A 19,545-nucleotide genomic window follows, 5' to 3' on the forward strand; every position below is an offset into this window, starting at 1 on the left:
AGAAGAAGAAGAAAAGTTCAACAAAAGGGCAAGGGCTCACCGAAGGTTCTATCCTAACCTAGAGAACTAACGTGTGGTTAGCGATGCATGGTTGGAGCGGTTCAAGAGCAGCAGGTGCAATGGGGCCTTTAATCTCTTTCTCCACTAAGCAGAGATTAAGATCCGATTGGATCCCGGGTCAATTCGAAGCGGGCTTTCGTTGAAAATGGACAAAGTTGGACTGGTCTGCGCTCTGAAGCTCTTTCCCAAAGGTTGACCACACGCTCGACTTGCAGAATAATTTACGCAAAGGCGACTTGGTCTCTCGGTCTTTGGCCTCTTCCCTCTCTCGCTCTCTCCTTGGCGTTTCAAACCGCGTTCTCTCCCGGAAGAGGTCGCGCATAAAAATAACCTTCAGCTTCAAAAAAGAGGCTCAGACCCATGTGTAATCCGACCCCAACATGAGATTACCAAGCCCGTTTCTCCATTTCCTATGGCTCACTTCCTCAGGAAACTCCACTCCCTGCTCAGCTTGATCGTCTTCTTCTTCTTGTTCTTGTTCCTCGCGCCGCCGTTTGCTTCGCGGGTCGCCTCGCTCTCGACCTTGTCGATTTCCGAGACTTCGAACCAGACGTTGGTCTGTGCTCTTATAAAGCCTCCAGGACGGAGACCGTTTCTCAACTGTACCAGCTTCCCGGCGGGAATTCGAATTCCTGTCAATCCCAACGCTTCCTTTGCGGGCGTCGTCGGCGGGGACGGGTTCCTGTGCGGCTTGAGAGGTGGTTCTTTGTCGCCGACGTCGGTCCTGGGTTGCTGGAGATTCTCCGCCGCCAATGGCACCAACGTGCGCTACAAGCGCATCTACAAGGGTCCTCCGGTGACGGAGCTCGATTCCGGAGATGCTCACGTGTGTAGTCTCGCCAATGGGACTAGCCGGCTTGAGTGCTGGCAGTGGCCCGGATGGGATCGGACCAGGGTCCCGGACGACTGGTCCAGTGTCGCTGTGGGTGGGGATTATGCATGCGGCCTGATGGGCACTGGGAAGATCGCATGCTTCGGGGACAATGCCCGCGTCGTGCATAATTGGCCGAACGGGAGCTTCAGAGCGGTTGCGGCTGGGTCTGGGTACGCCTGCGCCATCTCGTGGGATAACACTAACAGTCTGGAGTGCTGGGGAGATGGGGCGGCCAAGATCGAGCCACCGCAAGGGGACTTCGTGTCGGTGGCCCTGGGAGAGAACAGGAGCTGCGCATTGGGGTCGAACAGCAGGGTCAAGTGCTGGGGGCAGAGCAATTTTAGCTTGCCGGAACACTTGACAGACGCATACTTCGTAGCCATCAAAGCCAAGCGCCGTGTTTTTTGCGGTGTCTTGGCCTCCAACTATTCCTTGTGCTGTTGGGGCAATGAGCACTTCGACTCCATGCCCGGTTCCATGGTGTTCGATAACGTGCTGCCCGGACCGTGCCAGAGCCAATGTCCTTGCGGCCCTTTGCCGGGCTACGGCATCTTGTGCGAGCAAGGATACGTGTGTCTCCCTTGCAAAGCTTCGGCACCAGTGGTTCACCCTCCATCGCCAGGGCCAGCACCGCCACCCGTTCGGTCTAGGGGCTTAGATGGGAAGCTGGTGGTGTTCCTGGTGGTGGGATGCGTGGGATCGGCTTCTTTGCTCTCGCTCTTCGGTTTCTTGCTGTTCAGATACTGTAAGGGGAGGGTGTGCCGCGTCCATGATTCGGGCCGCATCGAAGAGACCTCGAGCCCAGATCAGACTAGGCCCCCGCCGCCCCAGCCTCGGCCACTGGAGAAGCGGCTGAGCCATTTGGTCAGCATGGACTCCCACCTGGAGGAATTCCCCTTGCAAGTGCTCGCCCGTGTCACCAATGGATTCGCCCAAGAGTTCAAGATTGGGACGGGAAGCTTCGGCTCGGTCTACCGTGCTACACTGGACGACGGACGAGAAGTGGCCATCAAGCGAGCAGAGACATCGACAGCAGCATCGCCGCTGCATTTAGGTGGTGGCGGCGGCCCGAGCGCCAGGAGGCAAACCGAAGACATAGACAGGGCATTTCTCAACGAGCTCGAGTCTCTGTCCCGCCTCAACCACAAGAATCTCGTGAAGCTATGCGGATTCTGCGAAGACGGCAACGAGTTGATATTGGTCTACGAGTATATGCACAACGGTTCGCTCCACGACCATCTCCACAGGATTCCAGAATCCCCGCTCGATTCGTGGGCGGCTCGTCTCAGAGTAGCCTTGGACGCAGCTCGCGGCATCGAGTACCTTCATGTCTATGCAACTCCCCCCGTCATCCACCGCGACATCAAGTCTTCCAACATTTTGCTCAACAAAAGCTGGACAGCCAAGGTTTCTGATTTCGGACTCTCTCTTATGTGCCCCGAAGACGACAACTCCCACCTCTCACTCCACGCTGCGGGAACAATTGGCTACGTGGATCCCGAGTACTATCGGCTCCAACATCTCACATCTAAAAGCGACGTGTACAGCTTCGGAGTCGTTCTGCTCGAGCTATTGTCAGGGTACAAGGCTATCCACAACAACGAAACCGGCGTGCCGAGGAACGTGGTGGACTTTGTGATTCCCTACATATTGCAAGACGAGATTCACAGGGTCCTAGACCGGAAGGTCTTGCCACCGAACCCTTTTGAAATAGAAGCTGTGAGGTACGCAGGATACTTAGCTGCAGATTGCGTGAGTTTGGAAGGCAAAGATCGCCCGTCGATCACAGAAATTGTATATAGCTTGGAAAGAGCTCTGGCTGCATGTTCGGCCCGTCCCCTCCTCTCTCGGTCTTCGACGGAATCCTCGACGTCTTAGTTGTCCTCGTAGCTCGACTTTGCCATTACCGAGCCAAATGTGTAGAGAACACCATTCTTTCTTAATTCTTTCGATGTCTACCATCAATTCTTTTTGTACCGTTACATTCTTTCCTTTCTTTGATTCATAGGAGAATAAGGTAATGGATGTTTCTCCAACATGCCATGTACCAATGCAATGCAATGCAATGACGAGACATAATTCCTGTCAAATGGCTTAAGAACATTTCGGCCACGGCCAGTACGCGGAATGGGGTTCAATTGAAAACTTTTCGACTAGATCTTGGTTTTTCGGTTTTTGGTCTCTGGCTCCTTCATTTGGGAGATAATCCTGAAGACCGGGTATGGATTGGAAGCTACAATTTTAGAGCAAAATCGAACCCAACCATTCTTGATGGTTCTAATCTCGACAAGGAAGGAGTACAACAACAAAAGAACGAATCCCTAAAGATTAATCCCTTAGCTTAAACCGTATTCTTCAATCTCACTTAAGAATGTAATCTTCAGTTTCCTAAACCATTGGGGCACAAAGAATTCATGTCATTTGAGTGAAGCACGCTAAAGATGCGACACGGTCGACAACAAAATGGTGAACCCCCTTCATTTTAATCGATGCCGGCCAACAAGTTATATGCAAGATTACAATGCAAAGGATGTATAGAGGTGACTGCCATTTTGAGGAACTTTTGAACCCCAGTATCAGAAAGGAGAAGACAGCGCAAATCCAACCGCAAAGGAATTTTAGTGACAAAGCCAGACTTGATATTGGGTAAAAAGACTTCCCAAGGTTCAAAATCCCCCAGAGTTTAGACCACCCCTCATGACAATCACTATGGTAGGACTAAACTATACAAATGCCCATACTGTGGGAATAATGAGATCTCACAAATCCTAAAACTACTCACGTGCTCCGAGAGGCTCGGGCGCTCATACTAAAGAAGGAAATGCACCACTATTATTCAATCTGCTCTAACACCTATACAACAAAGGCCACTACTACGTACAGCACCCTAAAAGCACATGGCTGCGACATGTAACTTTACCTTTCACATCAACATTCAACTTCTTTAGGAACGGGAGATATTCACAATGATCGAGTGGCTCAGTCGTGATGCTTCTCGACAGCATTAGTGAATCTGATGACAATGCAAGATATGTCATCTTTACTCTCTCTTTTCAGTGCTTCACTTGTTAATCGCTTTGCTGCTGCTTCCGGGTCTTTTATCGGTTTGACCAAGTCAACTGCTTCTTGGTTACTGATCACCTGCCAACGGACCAAGATTGCAGATAAGACAACGAAAGGTAACTGTTCAGATGAGCATTCCAGCATGGGATCGGAGGTTCAGGTCATCTCCAAGGTGATTGTCAGATGCCCTATTCTTGAAATGACACGAAAAAACCATTGACCTACTGGGGCTTACCTCGAGCGGCAATTCTCAAAGAAAATTTCACTAGGGTTCAGTCAAAAGAATTAAAAAATAATAATAATACCTAATCCGGGTGGATGAGGTTAGATCAAGAGCACCCTATCAAATTGCTATGCGACATGTTTCTTCTGGCTATCTCACGCGTGCCTAGATATCAAGATCATTTCTCTAGGGATGTGATGGAGCACTCTGAATTTTTCTTGACAAACTGGGGCAGGGTGGAATGAATGATAAATAGAGGAGGATCAGGACATTGCTTGATAAGATCCATCACTTAGAATGCGAGGACACAGTTAAACTCAGTGCCAGGAAGCTGCCTATCTAAGCGACCTTGGATTACAGCAGAAACAAGGAGTTTGACAGTATAAACCAGGACGGGATAATGTTTTGAGGCTACACAAGACAGGCATAAGAACGAATTCAGTTTCGGCATCTCCAATTTGTAAGAGAGAGAGAGATTTCAAGCTGAGAGAACTGACCTTCCACAAGCCATCACTTGCCAATATGACAAACTCAATAGTCGAATCGATTGGTATATGCCTTATGTCAGGCTCCGAAGTTAAATGTGCTTTAAGGCTTTGATCCCCAAAAGCCCGTGCAACTGCAAGCTGTCCATTAACCCTAGGCACATCTCCTGAAATTAGAAGGGAACACTTGTTCTAAGTACGAAAACCATCAGACCGCATTCCACAACTTGACCTGCCAGGACTCATGAGTCGCAAAGAAGGCACTAGCACAATAAAACATCCAAAGATGACAGTTTTACCAGGAAGAATAGTAACAAACCCCCCCTGTTCCTCAATCCTTTTCCGTTCGGTGTGCGGCTCGTGATCGACTGTAATTTGATTGGCAGAGCCCCTCTCGCAGACCACAGCTCTGGAATCACCGACGTTGGCAACCCACAAATCTTTCCCATCGATCACAATCGCAGTCACGGCAGTCGAGCCACCAGGGCCCAACTGCATCGACTTCTCAAGAATGAAATTATCCGTGGACCGGTACGCATTCTTTATGGCTGTCTGCGGGTCTATCCAGAAATTCGGCTGTCATCAACGGAAAGGGTCTTTGCTTATTCAGGATGTAACTCCAATCCAACTCCTAAAACTACTATCCAGTCTCATCAAGAAGCTAACTTTGCAGGCATATAACACCAACCGACCAAACGAAAGCAGATGACTGAAACAGTAATAAGCAGGTGGCAGTCGACAGTTACCTCTTGGAGGATGTTGTTGAAGAGATGCTGCTTCAAATAACAGGGGACGCGATCGCCGAGGTGGCCATCGAAGATGGCGAACAGGCCGAGGACGTGATTCGTACTCTTCTTGTACTCAGCGACGTGGTAGTCCTCCATGTCGTGCCCGGACTTGCCCTCCACCAGGTGGAACCCGTGGAACACCCGCACGCTCGACGACTTGCTTCGGCCCTTGCCCGAGTCCGACGAAGATGCTAACAAGCTGCTCATCAGGCAGCCCATCTTCTGCGACACGAATTTTTTCCCCCCCTCCAAAACTCAATCGACCGATCGATCAAACCAGCAAAGACGAGAACAAAGACCCAACACCCAGATGGATCAACAGCGGAAGAAGAAGAAGAAGAGGGAGGGCGGGATTCGAACCTTTAACTTTCTCGAGGAAGCTGTTGCTGCTGGAATGAGAATAGTGCTTGCTCTTGTTCAAGAGACGCCGCTTGCGTTGCGTGTTGCTCGGGGAGAAATTGGAGGTCGACTGAGTAGCTCTGGTCAAAGGGAAGGTCAATGGAGCTGCCGTCCTCGGCACATAAAAATCTGATCTTGATCATGTCAAAGAGGAAAACTTGTGGAGTTGCTCGCCGCTTTCAATGAAAACCGCGTTTTTCTCCCGTTGGTTGTATCTGGTGATGGCGATGACGACGAGGACGAGGATCCCACGCGCTTTCTTCTCTCTTTTGCCAAATGCCCCAACCGATTTGCACCGCCCCCACACAAGGAGAAAGAGTTTCCAAGAGTTGGAAAGGTTTGACCATTTAGACGGAAGCAGGAGGAAGGGGGATAGCCCAACGCCAGCAAATGCGCGTGGGTTCCACTCTCCTTTAGCGATGTGCGGGGAAAAAGCATGATCCGAGTTGATTCGATTGAATGGGGGACCGGATCGATAGTCTCGATTTTCAATTTTAGAAATCAGAAATCGGACTAGAGGTCCTTGGAACCGAATAGGATTGGATTGATATTCGATCTGATTCCGGAGTGGTCAAATGAAATCGATAAAATGAAAATAAAAAGTGAATATTATATAAGACCAATGAAAATGAAAAGAGGAGTGGAAAATGCACTGATGTTAGAGAGAGGGGGAAGGGGGAGGAGGAACCCAAGATAGCTACATTTGTAGAGGAAGGAGAAAGCAACAACGTTGCGTCGTCCGAAGGAGGAAGAGGAGGATGAGAAGGTGCAGCAGCCGCCTTGCTATTGGCGCTCGCCCGAACGAGACGACAAACCTCGAGATCGAGAGAGAGAGAGAGAGAGAGTTGGGTCGAGCTACATCATCTCATGTGTAATCCCGGAGAGTGAAACAAAGGCCTACAATTAAATGAGAGAAAGGTAGAGGAAAATGGTGACATCGAGAATTAAGTTGTGTATTGTCGATTCGAATGGGCGATCCATCGGTCCGGTTTCTCTGTAGAACCGAGAATCGGATCGCTCGGACATCGATTTTGTTAGGATTCGACATATAATCAAAATGAAGAAAATAGTAAAACGAAAAAGAGAAATCGACAAAAATGTTTTATCCCGATTCACTCTTAAACTAAGGTTATGTCCAATAGAGGATTTCAGTATAATAAGCACCCGCAACTCTCATTACATCACTCAATTACAAGTGAAAAATAGTATATATAACAGTAGTTATTCATAGGCCTAAGCTTGAACTACTAATAAAAAATTATGGGCTCATATTATAAAAATCCTGTGGTGTCCAGGGACTCATGTGCTTTTCTATCGATGGCGAGTATAAACCACACCTTAGCAGATTCCACCTTGAGGAGCCGGAGATCGGACCGGTGACCGCCCGAACCGAACCAAACCCGTCAATCCGATCCAGTTCGGGCGATTCCCGATCCGATCGATCTATCTTGTTTACGCCTAACAATGAACGACTCTTGCTTGCCCCATGCCTGCCATCCCAGGTTGCATCTCGGATGCGTGGGAGTCGGGCTCAACTGAATTGAATGCCCCGACTCATCTGAATCTAATGCCAAAAGGTGTCTTGTCGATATAGCTCTCATCTTTTTCATCGGTACATGCAAATCCGGCAAAACAAATTGAGATGAATGGTGTTTGTTGGGTTTAGTTTGTCGGTCACTTGCTATGTAGAGATTCTTTTGGTAAACTTTACGACTCTTCTCTGACCAGCTTACCGAACTGTCAAATGTATGATTGACACGATATACAACGCATTAAGATAGGTAATGTGGGACGCGTCCTCCGTGAAAGAGACGGTCGTGTCATTTACTCTATACTTAAAAATTATTATATCAATGCACTTGTTTTGTTACATGCATTAGAGAAAAGCTACAACATCCATTTTCGCAACTGAAAATTATTGCATAAAAACGGCAAAAGGAAACCATAAGTATCAAAATTTGTATATGGCGCTTACTTTAGTACCAAAATTTTTCATCGGGTCATTTAAGTGCAAAATAAAAAAATAAAATAAAAAACCAATCACTAGAGTTCCAACGAGAAGAAATTTCGGCCCAAAAAAATATACGTGGCATTTATAATTAAAAACTTTAGCGAGATGGCATTTTTAATTAAATAGTCTAGTGACATAGCGTTTCTAAATAAAAAATCAGTCCATGTGGCAATTTTTTTTAAAAAAATCAATGTTAAACAAAAAAGTAAGTTGAAATTTTTTTAAAATGGAGGATTGCGGCGGCGAGGGCTTACATAGCCCTCGTCGTTGCCAAGACCTGGCCAATGGCCGACAACCTCTATCGAACGCCTACGGTCGGCCACCAATGGCGACCCTCACCTGATCCGGGAGAGGGTCGTGACCCTCGCTTGCGATTGGCAGGGGTCGCTAGCCACTAGCTAAGGCTCGGCGCCTCCACCTTGTCTCTGTAAGTCCTTTATTTTTATTTTTTTTACTTTTTTAAATTCTTTTAATTTTTTAGCTTATTTTTCTTTTCTTTTTTTTAATGCAAATAAGTGAGCTAGTTTTTCACCGATTTTTTACATATTAAAATGGTGGAGATTGCCATCTAGGAAGTATCGACATTGTCTAGGGGCCTCCATATCATGTTGTGTCGTGCCCGATACTCTCCAACATGCAACCTACACGTGATCGGCTCTTCAGATAGGCCATCGACATGCAAGTTCAGCATCCCGACATGCCATTTTGACACACATGAGAGCAATTTTAAGCATTTTCAATAAATTATGGGTTAAAATGTAAATTTATCAAATATATATATACTTCAATCATATACTTAGCCACTCCAAAATTAATATACATAGCCAGCAAAAAATAATAATTGCGAATTCCTAACAAAAGAAGAAGAAGAAACTTACTGCTGATATTTTTATGTATACATGATAATTTATCATGTATATATAAAAATACACATTTAATATAGAACATATCCCAACATGTTGGAATTTTCTATTTTTTGAGAAATGACTGTCGGCGGGTCGTGTCGTGTCGTTTCGTGTCATATTGCATGTCGTTGCCACCTTTGAACCGAAACCGGAACCTTAAGGGGCGGGTCCAGTTCCAATTCTGAACCGGCGGTTAAAGGCCGGTTCCGGTTTCGCCGATTTTTAAATTTAATTTTAAGATAATGAATTACGAAGTAAAAAAATAATAAATTATGAAATAATGAAATAATAAATTATCAAATATAAATTGTAATCAAGTTGTACATTGTAATCAAATTTGAGGAGAAAAAAATGAGAGGGGGAAGGGGCTTGAACTTAATAAATTATCATTAAACGCCTACATATCTTCTTAGGGATAGAAGAATCAAAACTCATGCAGTTCTTTTACCTTTGATAACCCCAACTTACCTCAATCGTTGATACATGTTCTAGTACCCGTGACGGTAGTATCTCTATCACCATTGAAAAAATCGGCTTCATTGTTGCGATCCATCTCTTGTTGTCGATGTTTAGCTTGTTCAATCATTGACACAAGCTTGAGCCTTTACCGAATCCAAATGTAATCTTGAACGTCGGTCGTCCAAAATGTTGCCTCAACGCTAAATGTTTGTTCAATCGCAACTGTTAAACAAGGAGTTGCTAAAATCTGTCCTGCGATGAAAGCCAGAATTGGGAATTCGGTTGAATGCCTTTTCCACCACTCTATAATGCTGAAATTTGTGCCGCCTTCGGAAACATCAAACTCAAAAGAAATGGTTAAATAGGTCTCTATTTTAAAAACATTACTTGTTGCTCCCTTTTGTCTTTTTTGTCTGCTCATCAGCATTTCGTGCCCTCTACTAATTTTAAATAGGTCCTCCCTTTGTACATCAGTATGTTGGGAAGATCCACTATCACCTACTAGATTATATCTACTATAAAATTCATTATACAATTCTACTATTGTTTGTTTAACCGTTGCTTGTATAGCTCTAACACCTGCCACTTCATTCAAATGAAAACATTCATAATACGTAGTCAAATAATCACCTAAACCATCTAATTCGATACGTGGATCGAAAATAAAATCAACCAAATAAATAAGAGGAATTTCGATATAATAATGCATCCATTTTATTCGCATTGCTATAATAGTTGGAGCTAAATTATCATTTTTTTCATATTCTTAAAAAACACCAGCAATATTCATACACTCTATTAAAAATAATGCATAATAGGATAATAAACACCGAATAAAGTATAAGTTGCACCGTTAAAAACTTTTAAAAAAACTAAAATTTTTTGGCAAATATCCCACTCTTGTGGGAATAAATTAATTTCAGAAACATTATTCTAAATAAACGTACATAATAAATCTTTATATGCAAAAGATTGATGAAGCAACTCGTACGTAGAATTCCAACTAGTGAGAATAACTTTTGAAAATCTTTTTGGCTTTCTTTTATGTCCTTCACAAAATTTGCCACATTCTTTCATAATTTGAGGATGTTTCCATAAAAATTGAATTGTTCCCTTTATCGGGCTAAAAAAAATCAATAATTCGTAAACCATCTTGTACACATGAATTTAAAGCACGACAAGCACATCTAACGTGAAAAAATTATCCACCAAAAGCAGGTTTAAAAATCCTTTCTAAATCGGGAATGCAAGCGGTATTTGTCGCTGCATTATCAAAACCAACTAAAAAAATTTTATTAATCAAATCATATTATTCTAAAACTCGCCTAATTACTTTATAAATATTATTGGCCGTCTGTCTATCATCAAAAACTCGAAATGCAATAACTCTTTTTCGAATATTCAAATCGTCACATATCCAATGATGTGTGATACCCATATAAGAATGAGTTTGCTAAGGATCACTCCAAATGTCACTACCTATATGCACACGTCCATGACAATTCATAAAAAAAAATTCAACTCTTTTTTTCTTTTTTATAAAGCCTAATAAATTGGCGTTTAAGCGTATTCCTCGGAATAGGTTGTGCTTGCGAAGTACATGCAGTGTTTGTAAAATGATTAAAATCAAAATTTTCACCAAAATTAAACGATAAACGTTCGGTAGCTGCAAATCTAGCTAATTAAATTTTAAAACTTGTCAAATTGATTCAATCAAAGTCCTTTTGTGGATTGCATTTTCATGATAAGTTTAAAGACTTGACTGCACTTTTTAAAAACTGTAAGACTCAATTGTACTTTCGTGATATGTTTTAGGAATCGATCACATTTTTTTTTAAATTTTTAGGATTTAATTGTATTTTCGTGATAAGTTTTAGGGTTTTTAGTATACTTATAAAAAAAAACAAAAGAATTATACCATTTGATCTCTTTATCAGCCAAAAAAATTGTAATAAACAAAGCATCATATCACGAGAGGGATTTTACATTTTTTTTTTTTGGTCGAAAGGGATTTTACATTTTAAAAGGTATAAAATTACGTAGTATTTCAATTTTCAGGGATGTTCTTCTAATTTAAAAAGAAATCAAGAATATAATATAACAAAAAGAAAAGGGAAAAAAGAAAAGAAAAATCGTTCGCATTTCCTTCATCGCCGTCGTCTTCTTCCTAGGGCTCGCTCTCCTCCATGACAGGCGATCCGTCACCTCCATTGCCAATACACCTCCTTGGATTGAATTGATTGGCGAAGTCGGGGAGTTGCAGGGGAACTCGGTGGATCTAATTGCTATGATTATGGCCGATACGCGGAGTTGAAGCTTACGCTTGCATTGGCAGAAGAGAAGATGAGCAGGCTGTCGTTCAGGCCTCGCCCTCTCGACATCCACAAGAAGCTCCCTATCGTGAAATCGGTCAAGGATTTCGAAGATGACGACACGCCCACGACGTCCGCCACCCGCAGTTCCCAGCTGTCGAGGCTTTCTTCTTCTATCGACTTCGATAACCATGCCAGCACTGGCAACGAGGTATCGACAGCACGATTGGATTCCTTACCGCAACCTGATTGTTGTGTGGTTTCTGTTGTTATTGACGTTGACATTGCCTTCATTTGCGATTGGATTAGGTAAACCCAGTCCCAAGTAGTAAGAAGGTGGCTTCTGAAATACCTACTCCTGAATATGTTGTTGTCGATACGTACGAAAGAGATTATTCGCGCACCTTCAGTCAGCCGACGTCTTATTTGCGTGGAAGGGGAGGTCCGCAAGATGAAAGAACTTTTCTGTTCTCTCATTTCTCATTGGCGGTTTTAGTTTTCCATCGGTTATAAAGGTGTTGAATTCGGATGATATGATGCAGCTAGGGCTGAGCTTGGAGAATTTATTGAGTATGACTTGGACAATGAAGATGAGGACTGGCTTGAAGAATTTAACCAGGAAAAAAAGATTTTGTCGTCCGAAAGGTAACATCGTCTGCGGATTTGCCACTGCTTTCAATGGGTTGCAGGAAATCTGTCTAAATGAAGTTCATTTTGCAAAAAATTGGGCAAAAAGTAACTGGTTTTAAGGAGATTGCTACTGAACATGGTCTCGGTGGCATTGTTTTTTACCCATTTCTGAACTGAAGAGCCACGAAAGAAAATTCTCTGCCTTTTAGTTTGGTAGGCAGCATGCACAAGTTTTTGGCGAATATGTACTCTGTAAGCATCAGAGTGCTTTTGGTCCAGGAAAATGGAGAATGGTTATTGTATCGTTTGAGAGGTGATCGGTTCTTACTCGCCATAAATTGGAATGGAAAATAATCATCATAATTACTTCGGCCAAAAAACTTTAAGTCACTTAGTGACCTACTGGTTTTAACTCTTGTTACCAATTCAAAGAATATACCATGCGAGTCAAGTTGATGTAATAGTTTTCAAAAGAAGACCGAAAAATTATAGTCCCACATCTCCTCCCCTTTGTAGCCAAAGATTGGAGGCTTTTTGACAAAGATTCATGGGATTGTTATTGTGCACACCCTTGATTACATTCGCTGCAAAGGGGAGCAAGTGGATAAAAAAGGTTGCAGCTTTTACTAGAAAACGAATGAAGAAATTGCAGAAACATAATGACCATTTTTGGAGAGTAGTAGTGGCAACAAATTATGACAGCTTGGATTGATTGGTGGATGCTATTTTCCGTGAGGCATATACACAGGGGAAGTGATATAATCAACTTTAATGCTAAGTATGCATGGACAATCTGTCCATTGGGTTCGTAATATTCATGCACTTCCAATTTTTTGTGATTGTGATTATTGTTTCATGTCTATTGAAGGTTTGAAAGTCTTCTCTTCCGCTTTGAGGTATTGGATCATAAGGCTAGAGAAAGAGCTGGAGTCTTAACAACTGCATTAGGTTCACCAATTCCTGTTCTCTTGCAACTTGATGCTGCTAGTGAGGTAAAAGCGTTCAAAAATTCCAGTTGATGATGTAGAGCTAGTTCTTGCTTTCTCTGTGCATTGGATTGTATGGCATGTCCTTCGACTTAAACTTTCAACATCATTGTTACTATCCGCTAATTTATTGTCTCAATACCTCCTGAATTTTCAAATACTACACTTAATCACTTTATGCAATGGTATTACGGTAGTATTTGTTAGAGATGCTTTGGCAGATAATTTACTTACTGTGGTTGATCCAATAAATTCTGCTGTCAGCATCCAGTTTCACTCCCGGAAATGTCCAACATATTGTCTGTCATATTTCAATTTTCTGCTCTCACCACAATTGAAGATTGCCTTAGAAATAATATATCTGCAATTGTTTGGTACTTGGCTATTCCTAGATAATTACTTGTTAATACCAGTTCAATTAAATATTATAAGATACATGATGAGTGAATAATGGGCTAGTTGCTAAGCTTGAGATGCTATTCGAAGCCTTAGTCACAAGAATATGTTTAAGTTTTCCATCTTAGTAGGGTATGGACATGATGATGGGATCCTATTCTGAATCTGCAAAATTGGACTTAGGTGATAAAGGAAGAAACTTTTCACTTAGCGAAGACTCTTGCATGTCATTGGTTGTAATCAGGAGGATAATAACTCTTAATGGTTGCAACTGAGCCCAATTGCCGAACCTGCTGCTAGATGCTTGAATTTCATCTGTATGCCGATAACAGTCTACAGATAGCAGGGACTGGGTGCTTTTACAATATTCCCTCCTTAGAGAGTGCATACAACTGTAATTTTCGGCGAATATCTGGGTGCTCTCGATAGTTTCAGATACCAATAAAACAAGGCATTGACAAGGCATAGAAACTTGCTAGATTAAGCTATTTGTTCAACTACAAGAGAAAGCTCGTCCATATTATCAAATCGGGAGCATGCTGCAGCTTTTGGTTCGAAATTAAGCTAATTCTGATTTGTTAGCAAGTTCGCCCTGTCATTGGTAGTGTTTTCTTAAGCATGTAAGTGAATCCTGTGGTGTCCCCTTTCGTATTTCAGTGTTTTCCGCTGTAACGATGGAAAAATGGATTTATATAACATGGTAGACCTTTTGACCCAGGACCCCCTTTGGCCCATAATGACTGTTCATTTTTCGGATCAAGTTAAATAGTTTGGTTCCTCTAATAAAGAAGAGTATTGACATTTGTTTGGTGCAGTATATTTAGTATCTGTGAAAGGAATATTTTGCATTTTAATGGCTTCTTTTTTCTTATGTGCCAGGCTGTACAGGCTCAGTCCATTAAATATTCAATTTTCCATTCTGTTTATTCTTATTGGAAAGAGAAGGTATGAATTAGTTGCTTCTGAAAACATTTGATTGTTATTTGTGCACTTAAAGGAAAATCTGATACCACTCAGTATTAATTCTTTGATGTCTTCTAAACTCATCTTCTGTGGTGGAGCTGTGGGCTGAACTCTTCATTTTTAACGACTGTCAGTAATATACGTGATACAGAGCTACAAACCAAGTGGGCCAAATGTTGAGAATATGTGCTTTGAACAAGTATGGTTTAGGACTAGCAGTAACCCTTGATTCTTTCTATGGTAAAAGATTCCAAAAAGATTTTGTTTTTAGCTATTATTTGTACTGATTTTTGCTGCAGTTATTTTGTATATGTTTTCTCATCATCTCTAGATTTATTTCTGTTTCTAATCGATGGGTATGTACTCATCTGGCTCCCATAGTGTTTACTTTCTTTCCATGGCTTCACGATGAAAGATGAGGGTAATATTTTGACGCGCTTCATGGTGTCTTATGTTGCACATGATACTGTAAGCAATAATCTGAAAATGATTTTTGCTGCTGACCAATTCCTAGAACGGTGTTAGGACTAGCATGGATGTCATTTTCGAATTAATATTTCATTCTAGCAGAAATGTCGGCTGGGTAATTAGCTTTCGCTAGTGTGATTGTTCAACTTTTCCTGAGTGATTACGGGGCTTGTTAAACAGGGTCATAGGTTGAAATTGATTTCGCTAGTAGGTTCTTGAAATGATTTTTAATTCTGGGCGATTCTTAAAAGGGTGTTGGACTAGGATAAAGGTCGGCTGGTTTCCAATTCATATTCGTTTCTAATATGAAGGCCAACTTTTTTTGTTCAATTAGTGTATGTTTCTTTTCTAATGGAAAGATCATCTGCTTTTATTAAGTAACCGTCCCTAAAAGGTTAAGGTTCCAAGGCAGGAGGACATACATGGTTTTCAATCAATCAGCAAAGATTCCTCGACAAATCTGTAGTTTTTCAGTGCAGGTCAGAGTTGGTACTTATCATTGGGATATGCCAGCTTAAAAAGTAGGATAATTGGTGCTTACTTAATGAAGTGGAAAGAATGATTATGTTTTTGTGCTCTAGTATTCATCTACGCCATGTAGTTATCTTTTACGCAACTGGTTGGACTCTTTCACCTCCATGGCCGTATACAATGAGGATGCTAAAGCTTTATTATCTTGCTTGGCCAGCGTGAACGGTGGCAAAAACCTATATTGCGGCGTCTCCAGGTTAGTTTCTCTTCATGAGCTTACATATAGACATACGAAGGATGGCTTGTTAATGACCATCACTTTAACGTCTTCCATGACATTTATGATACCTATTGGCTTCTTATGTCCTTTTTGTTCTTCTAATTTCCTCTTATGCAGCCTCCCCCACCAGTTAATGACACCAACCCCTACAATGTCTTTAGACCCAGGGAGAAAGCCCATAGACTCCACACAAGAAGGGTAGTCAATTGTAGCACTTATGTCTTACTTTCTTCGCTATCATCATTATGATCTGCCTTCCCATAGATCTCATAAGCTATGTGATGATCTTTTCAGATGCAACGGAGAGAAAATAATGTGCAATCATTTGAAAAGCTTCGTCAGGTCTGTATAGCTAATGCCAAAAGTTCCCCCTTTTATAACATCGTCTTTTTTAGCTGGTTGAGAAATCATACATGCATAGATATTCTCCAGTATTGTTCTATTTGCTGTCCAGCAATCATGAGATTGGTTTCATACTTGGGATATAGAACATTTAATTAAATGGTTTTAGAAATTCGATAGACTTGAGGCATCCATCAGTAAATCATAGCTCTATTCCTTCTGGTTATGCAAAGGGGCTCAATTCTCTATGGTATAGTGGATGGTCCTTCCATACTACCTCATTATTGATTCTTGTTATTTCAAAAAAAAAAAAAAAAAAAAAGGAGGAAAGAAGCTGAAGCAATGTTTGAAAGATGAAGGCTTTGCATCAAAATTAAATATCAACAAAAGACGACTTAAATGACACCTGATTTTCCTCAAACTAAATGATTTTTTTCTTATGGAAACTTCGCGTTGGATCTTCTTGAGTTCATGTTTCATATTGGTCTTGCTGAAGGATCCACATACAAATCGTCTATGACTTAAAGGACCAGGATGGTTTGAGCCAATAGGGTGAACTAAGTGGATTTGACTTTTTCTCTGATCGCTTGGAATTCTCCCAAGTAACTTCTATATGCTTCAAACTATGATTCGCGCCTATCCTCTGGGTCTTTCTATAAGCAACATATAATTTTCTTTTTTTGGTCAGAAGCAACATATAAAAACAATGGAGAAGCAAATTAAAGGGTATAACTAGATGGATCTTACTAGATGTTTCTATTTCCACAAGAGCTAATTTCTAACCTGGAGAGGTATTCTACTTATTATTGACAAGAATGTCTGATATTCTCTAGCATACAGCCTTTCATTTTACAGGGGTTACAACCTATTTCAGCATGAATAATTAATTAAATCTGAACTTCAATATGCATTGATCCACTTTGTTAACCTTTGCAACCTTAAGCTCTCTCTGAGAGTATTTATACATTTTGCCAGTCAAACATAGAAAATAGCTTTCTCCTCAGAAATTTTACACGGGATGGAAATGTGAAATTCTCTGAAAGTAAATGCAAAAATTACTGACTAATACTTCAAAGCATGAGTTATGATGAGAGATTATGTGATGAAATGATATCTGTTTTTCTAGTTAATACCATTGGATAGGGAAATACTTCTCAGAAATCTTGCCACATGAAGGATGACATCTCTCTAATTGTGAATCTTGCACAAGAAATGCATGTAGAAATGGAGAAATGTAACGTCCAAAATCCTCTGACATGTGCTGAAAAAAATTGCATTCAAGCAAATCAACGTTCAGTGAGAAAAAAGAAAAACAGGTGCAACCCATTACCAATGTATTAAATTTAACAAGTCTGTCTACCTTAATAGGACTGTATGCGACATCAAGGGACCTTTTAGATAGGGTATATCAACCGCTAGAGCCAATACTTCATATGCACTCCAGAGTAAGTGAGAAGGTGATGGCAGTCACAGCTGCGATTCAGGCAGTGCTCAGGTGAGAGGCAAGGAGTCCTGGCCTAAGTGTGCAACTTGGGACCCCTGAGGGTTGACTTCTTCTCATCTTGTTTTGTTAGATCATGGATTCTCGTGTGTACTATATCTCTCAAGTAATATTAGATTGGCCAGGTTTACTATTCAGTGAATATTAGTTCTTATTTATGTCACTTGATAGCTCAAGGAGGTTATGTGCTGAACCCGTGTATGCGCCTGTTTATTTGTATAAGTATAGGCATTTGTCAATAAGATTTTTCTCTTTGTTTGAAATCAACTCCTCTCAGGTCCGACGTAATCTTGAACAAGCAAAGATAATCATGGAGGCTTTGATTAAGGCGAGTAAAACTTCCTTTTTTCCTCATTTGGTGTAAATATGTCTCAGGATTTGCCTATTCAGTACTCAATAATGTTCATTCTTGGTTCATGTTTACAGAGAGAAGAGAGGAAAAGAGAAGCGATGGAGACTGAAGTAAGCCTTCAGAGGCTTCAGATGAAATATAAGGTGCAGAGGCTCTTTTTTTTATGTTGTTTGCGGTCCAGTTGTTTTCCTATCTGTTGAAGCTAGATCCAGAACATAATTTTCTTAGGTGCCAGTGATCTCTTTTGGGAGAGTGGCTCGAGTGAAGTTAAACTTTTATCATACAAGACTTGCTTTCATCTGCCTTAGTCCATCTTCAGAGTAATAGCTTGTCGCATTTCTTTGTGAAACTTGCTCTTATATTCCAGAACCCAGCAATGCAGTAAGTGTTGCTCGGATACTGTTTCTGGAAATTGACCAACTCCTGTTATAGCCATGCGGAGTTGGCTGCTTTGTATTACTCTGAATTTCCGCAACGTACTCTAGCTTTTGTCCTCAAATTCTTTTCAATGATTAATCTCGCACCTTTTTCTTTTTTAGAATGAAATGGAGCTAGTGGATGATAGCTTGGCTCTACCTGGATTTCCACCTGTGTCTTCCAAGTTTGGTTCGACTGAGGAAGAGTTTGTGGACTCTGATGAAATTGCCAACTTTCGTCCTCGATCACGGTCTTCGGCAACACAAAGTCTACCGTATTCGAACTCCAACTTTGTTTCGGCTCCTCCAGGCAGCTTCAAGCAAGAGTCGAGACGGCGACCTGTGCCCAATACATGGCTGCATAAGATGGTGAACTCTCGATCTCTTCTTGCATGTGTCTTTTTCTATGATTATCGATTTTTGCATTTGCGTACTCTGTTCTGGTACCCATCGGGGTCTTGACTATCAGATAATCTTGCTCCTTGACGTTGCAGGATCCTCTTGAGCCAATTCTGTTGTTCACAAAACCTCTAGTTCCTGAGAAGTTGGCAGCTGCCGGCATTGTGCCGCCGGCCAATTTGTCGAAGAGTTTTACTACCCCAACCGTCAATAAGTTCCGTGGAAGAATAGGTCGCGGGGGTCGAATAATATTTGATCGGTGGAACCCTCTTTTGCATTCCCCAATCGACTTTGGCAGCTCTTCCTATGTACCATAACTGCAACCTTTTAATTTCTAGTTAAACACTGAAATCTTGTAGTAGTATCACCACTCCGACATGGAAAATGTATATCAGGGGTGTGGTGGGATGGTTGATATTTTCCTGCGATGCTCTTCACTTTGATTCCTTTGTTCTGTTTTTAGTTGTACACAGGAGCACCATCTTTTGAAAGACCTCTCTCTCTCTCTCTCTCTCTCTCTCTCGGATTAGGGGCACTAGTTTTTATGAAGATTGAAAGTAGATATAGATATACTTATTATAGGGGGACGAATGCACCCCCTAATCATCTCTTGCTCTCCATCATGCTAGGGGCCCAATCTGCACAACGTTGACTCTACAGTGTTAAATCCATGAAAAGAAACACGAGCCCTGTGCAGTTGTGAAGGGTATGTTTGGTAACGGCTTTTTTTTTTTAATTCTATTCTCATGAATAAAAAAGAAT

At 41.8% G+C, this 19,545-nt stretch overlaps 3 protein-coding genes across 4 annotated transcripts; 2 read left to right on the plus strand and 1 right to left on the minus strand.

The window, feature by feature from the left end:
* Window positions 1–396: 396 nt before the first annotated feature.
* On the plus strand, window positions 397–3,019 carry LOC115727045 (serine/threonine-protein kinase-like protein CCR4). The gene has a single exon (XM_030657171.2). The coding sequence runs from the start codon at window positions 473–475 to the stop codon at window positions 2,810–2,812; it is 2,340 nt and encodes a 779-aa protein (XP_030513031.1). The 5' UTR covers window positions 397–472; the 3' UTR covers window positions 2,813–3,019.
* Window positions 3,020–3,536: 517 nt separating this feature from the next.
* On the minus strand, window positions 3,537–6,087 carry LOC115727051 (probable protein phosphatase 2C 44). Of its 2 annotated transcripts, XM_030657180.2 has the most exons (5): window positions 5,857–6,087; window positions 5,452–5,717; window positions 5,005–5,281; window positions 4,718–4,872; window positions 3,537–4,075 (listed from the first exon to the last, which is right to left on the minus strand). In XM_030657180.2, the coding sequence occupies exons 2-5, from the start codon at window positions 5,710–5,712 to the stop codon at window positions 3,914–3,916; spliced, it is 855 nt and encodes a 284-aa protein (XP_030513040.1). In that variant the 5' UTR covers window positions 5,713–5,717; window positions 5,857–6,087; the 3' UTR covers window positions 3,537–3,913. The 2 variants fall into 2 exon arrangements, with proteins under 2 accessions (XP_030513040.1, XP_030513039.1); XM_030657179.2 differs by having other exon boundaries at window positions 5,452–6,087.
* Window positions 6,088–11,388: 5,301 nt separating this feature from the next.
* On the plus strand, window positions 11,389–19,229 carry LOC115727054. The gene is made up of 12 exons (XM_030657192.2): window positions 11,389–11,790; window positions 11,889–12,021; window positions 12,122–12,224; window positions 13,078–13,201; window positions 14,471–14,536; window positions 15,711–15,749; window positions 15,891–15,971; window positions 16,068–16,115; window positions 17,894–17,944; window positions 18,043–18,111; window positions 18,508–18,753; window positions 18,879–19,229. The coding sequence occupies exons 1-12, from the start codon at window positions 11,611–11,613 to the stop codon at window positions 19,098–19,100; spliced, it is 1,362 nt and encodes a 453-aa protein (XP_030513052.2). The 5' UTR covers window positions 11,389–11,610; the 3' UTR covers window positions 19,101–19,229.
* Window positions 19,230–19,545: the final 316 nt, after the last annotated feature.

This window comes from Rhodamnia argentea, chromosome 2 (assembly GCF_020921035.1).
Source record: "Rhodamnia argentea isolate NSW1041297 chromosome 2, ASM2092103v1, whole genome shotgun sequence".
Lineage (NCBI taxonomy): Eukaryota > Viridiplantae > Streptophyta > Magnoliopsida > Myrtales > Myrtaceae > Rhodamnia > Rhodamnia argentea.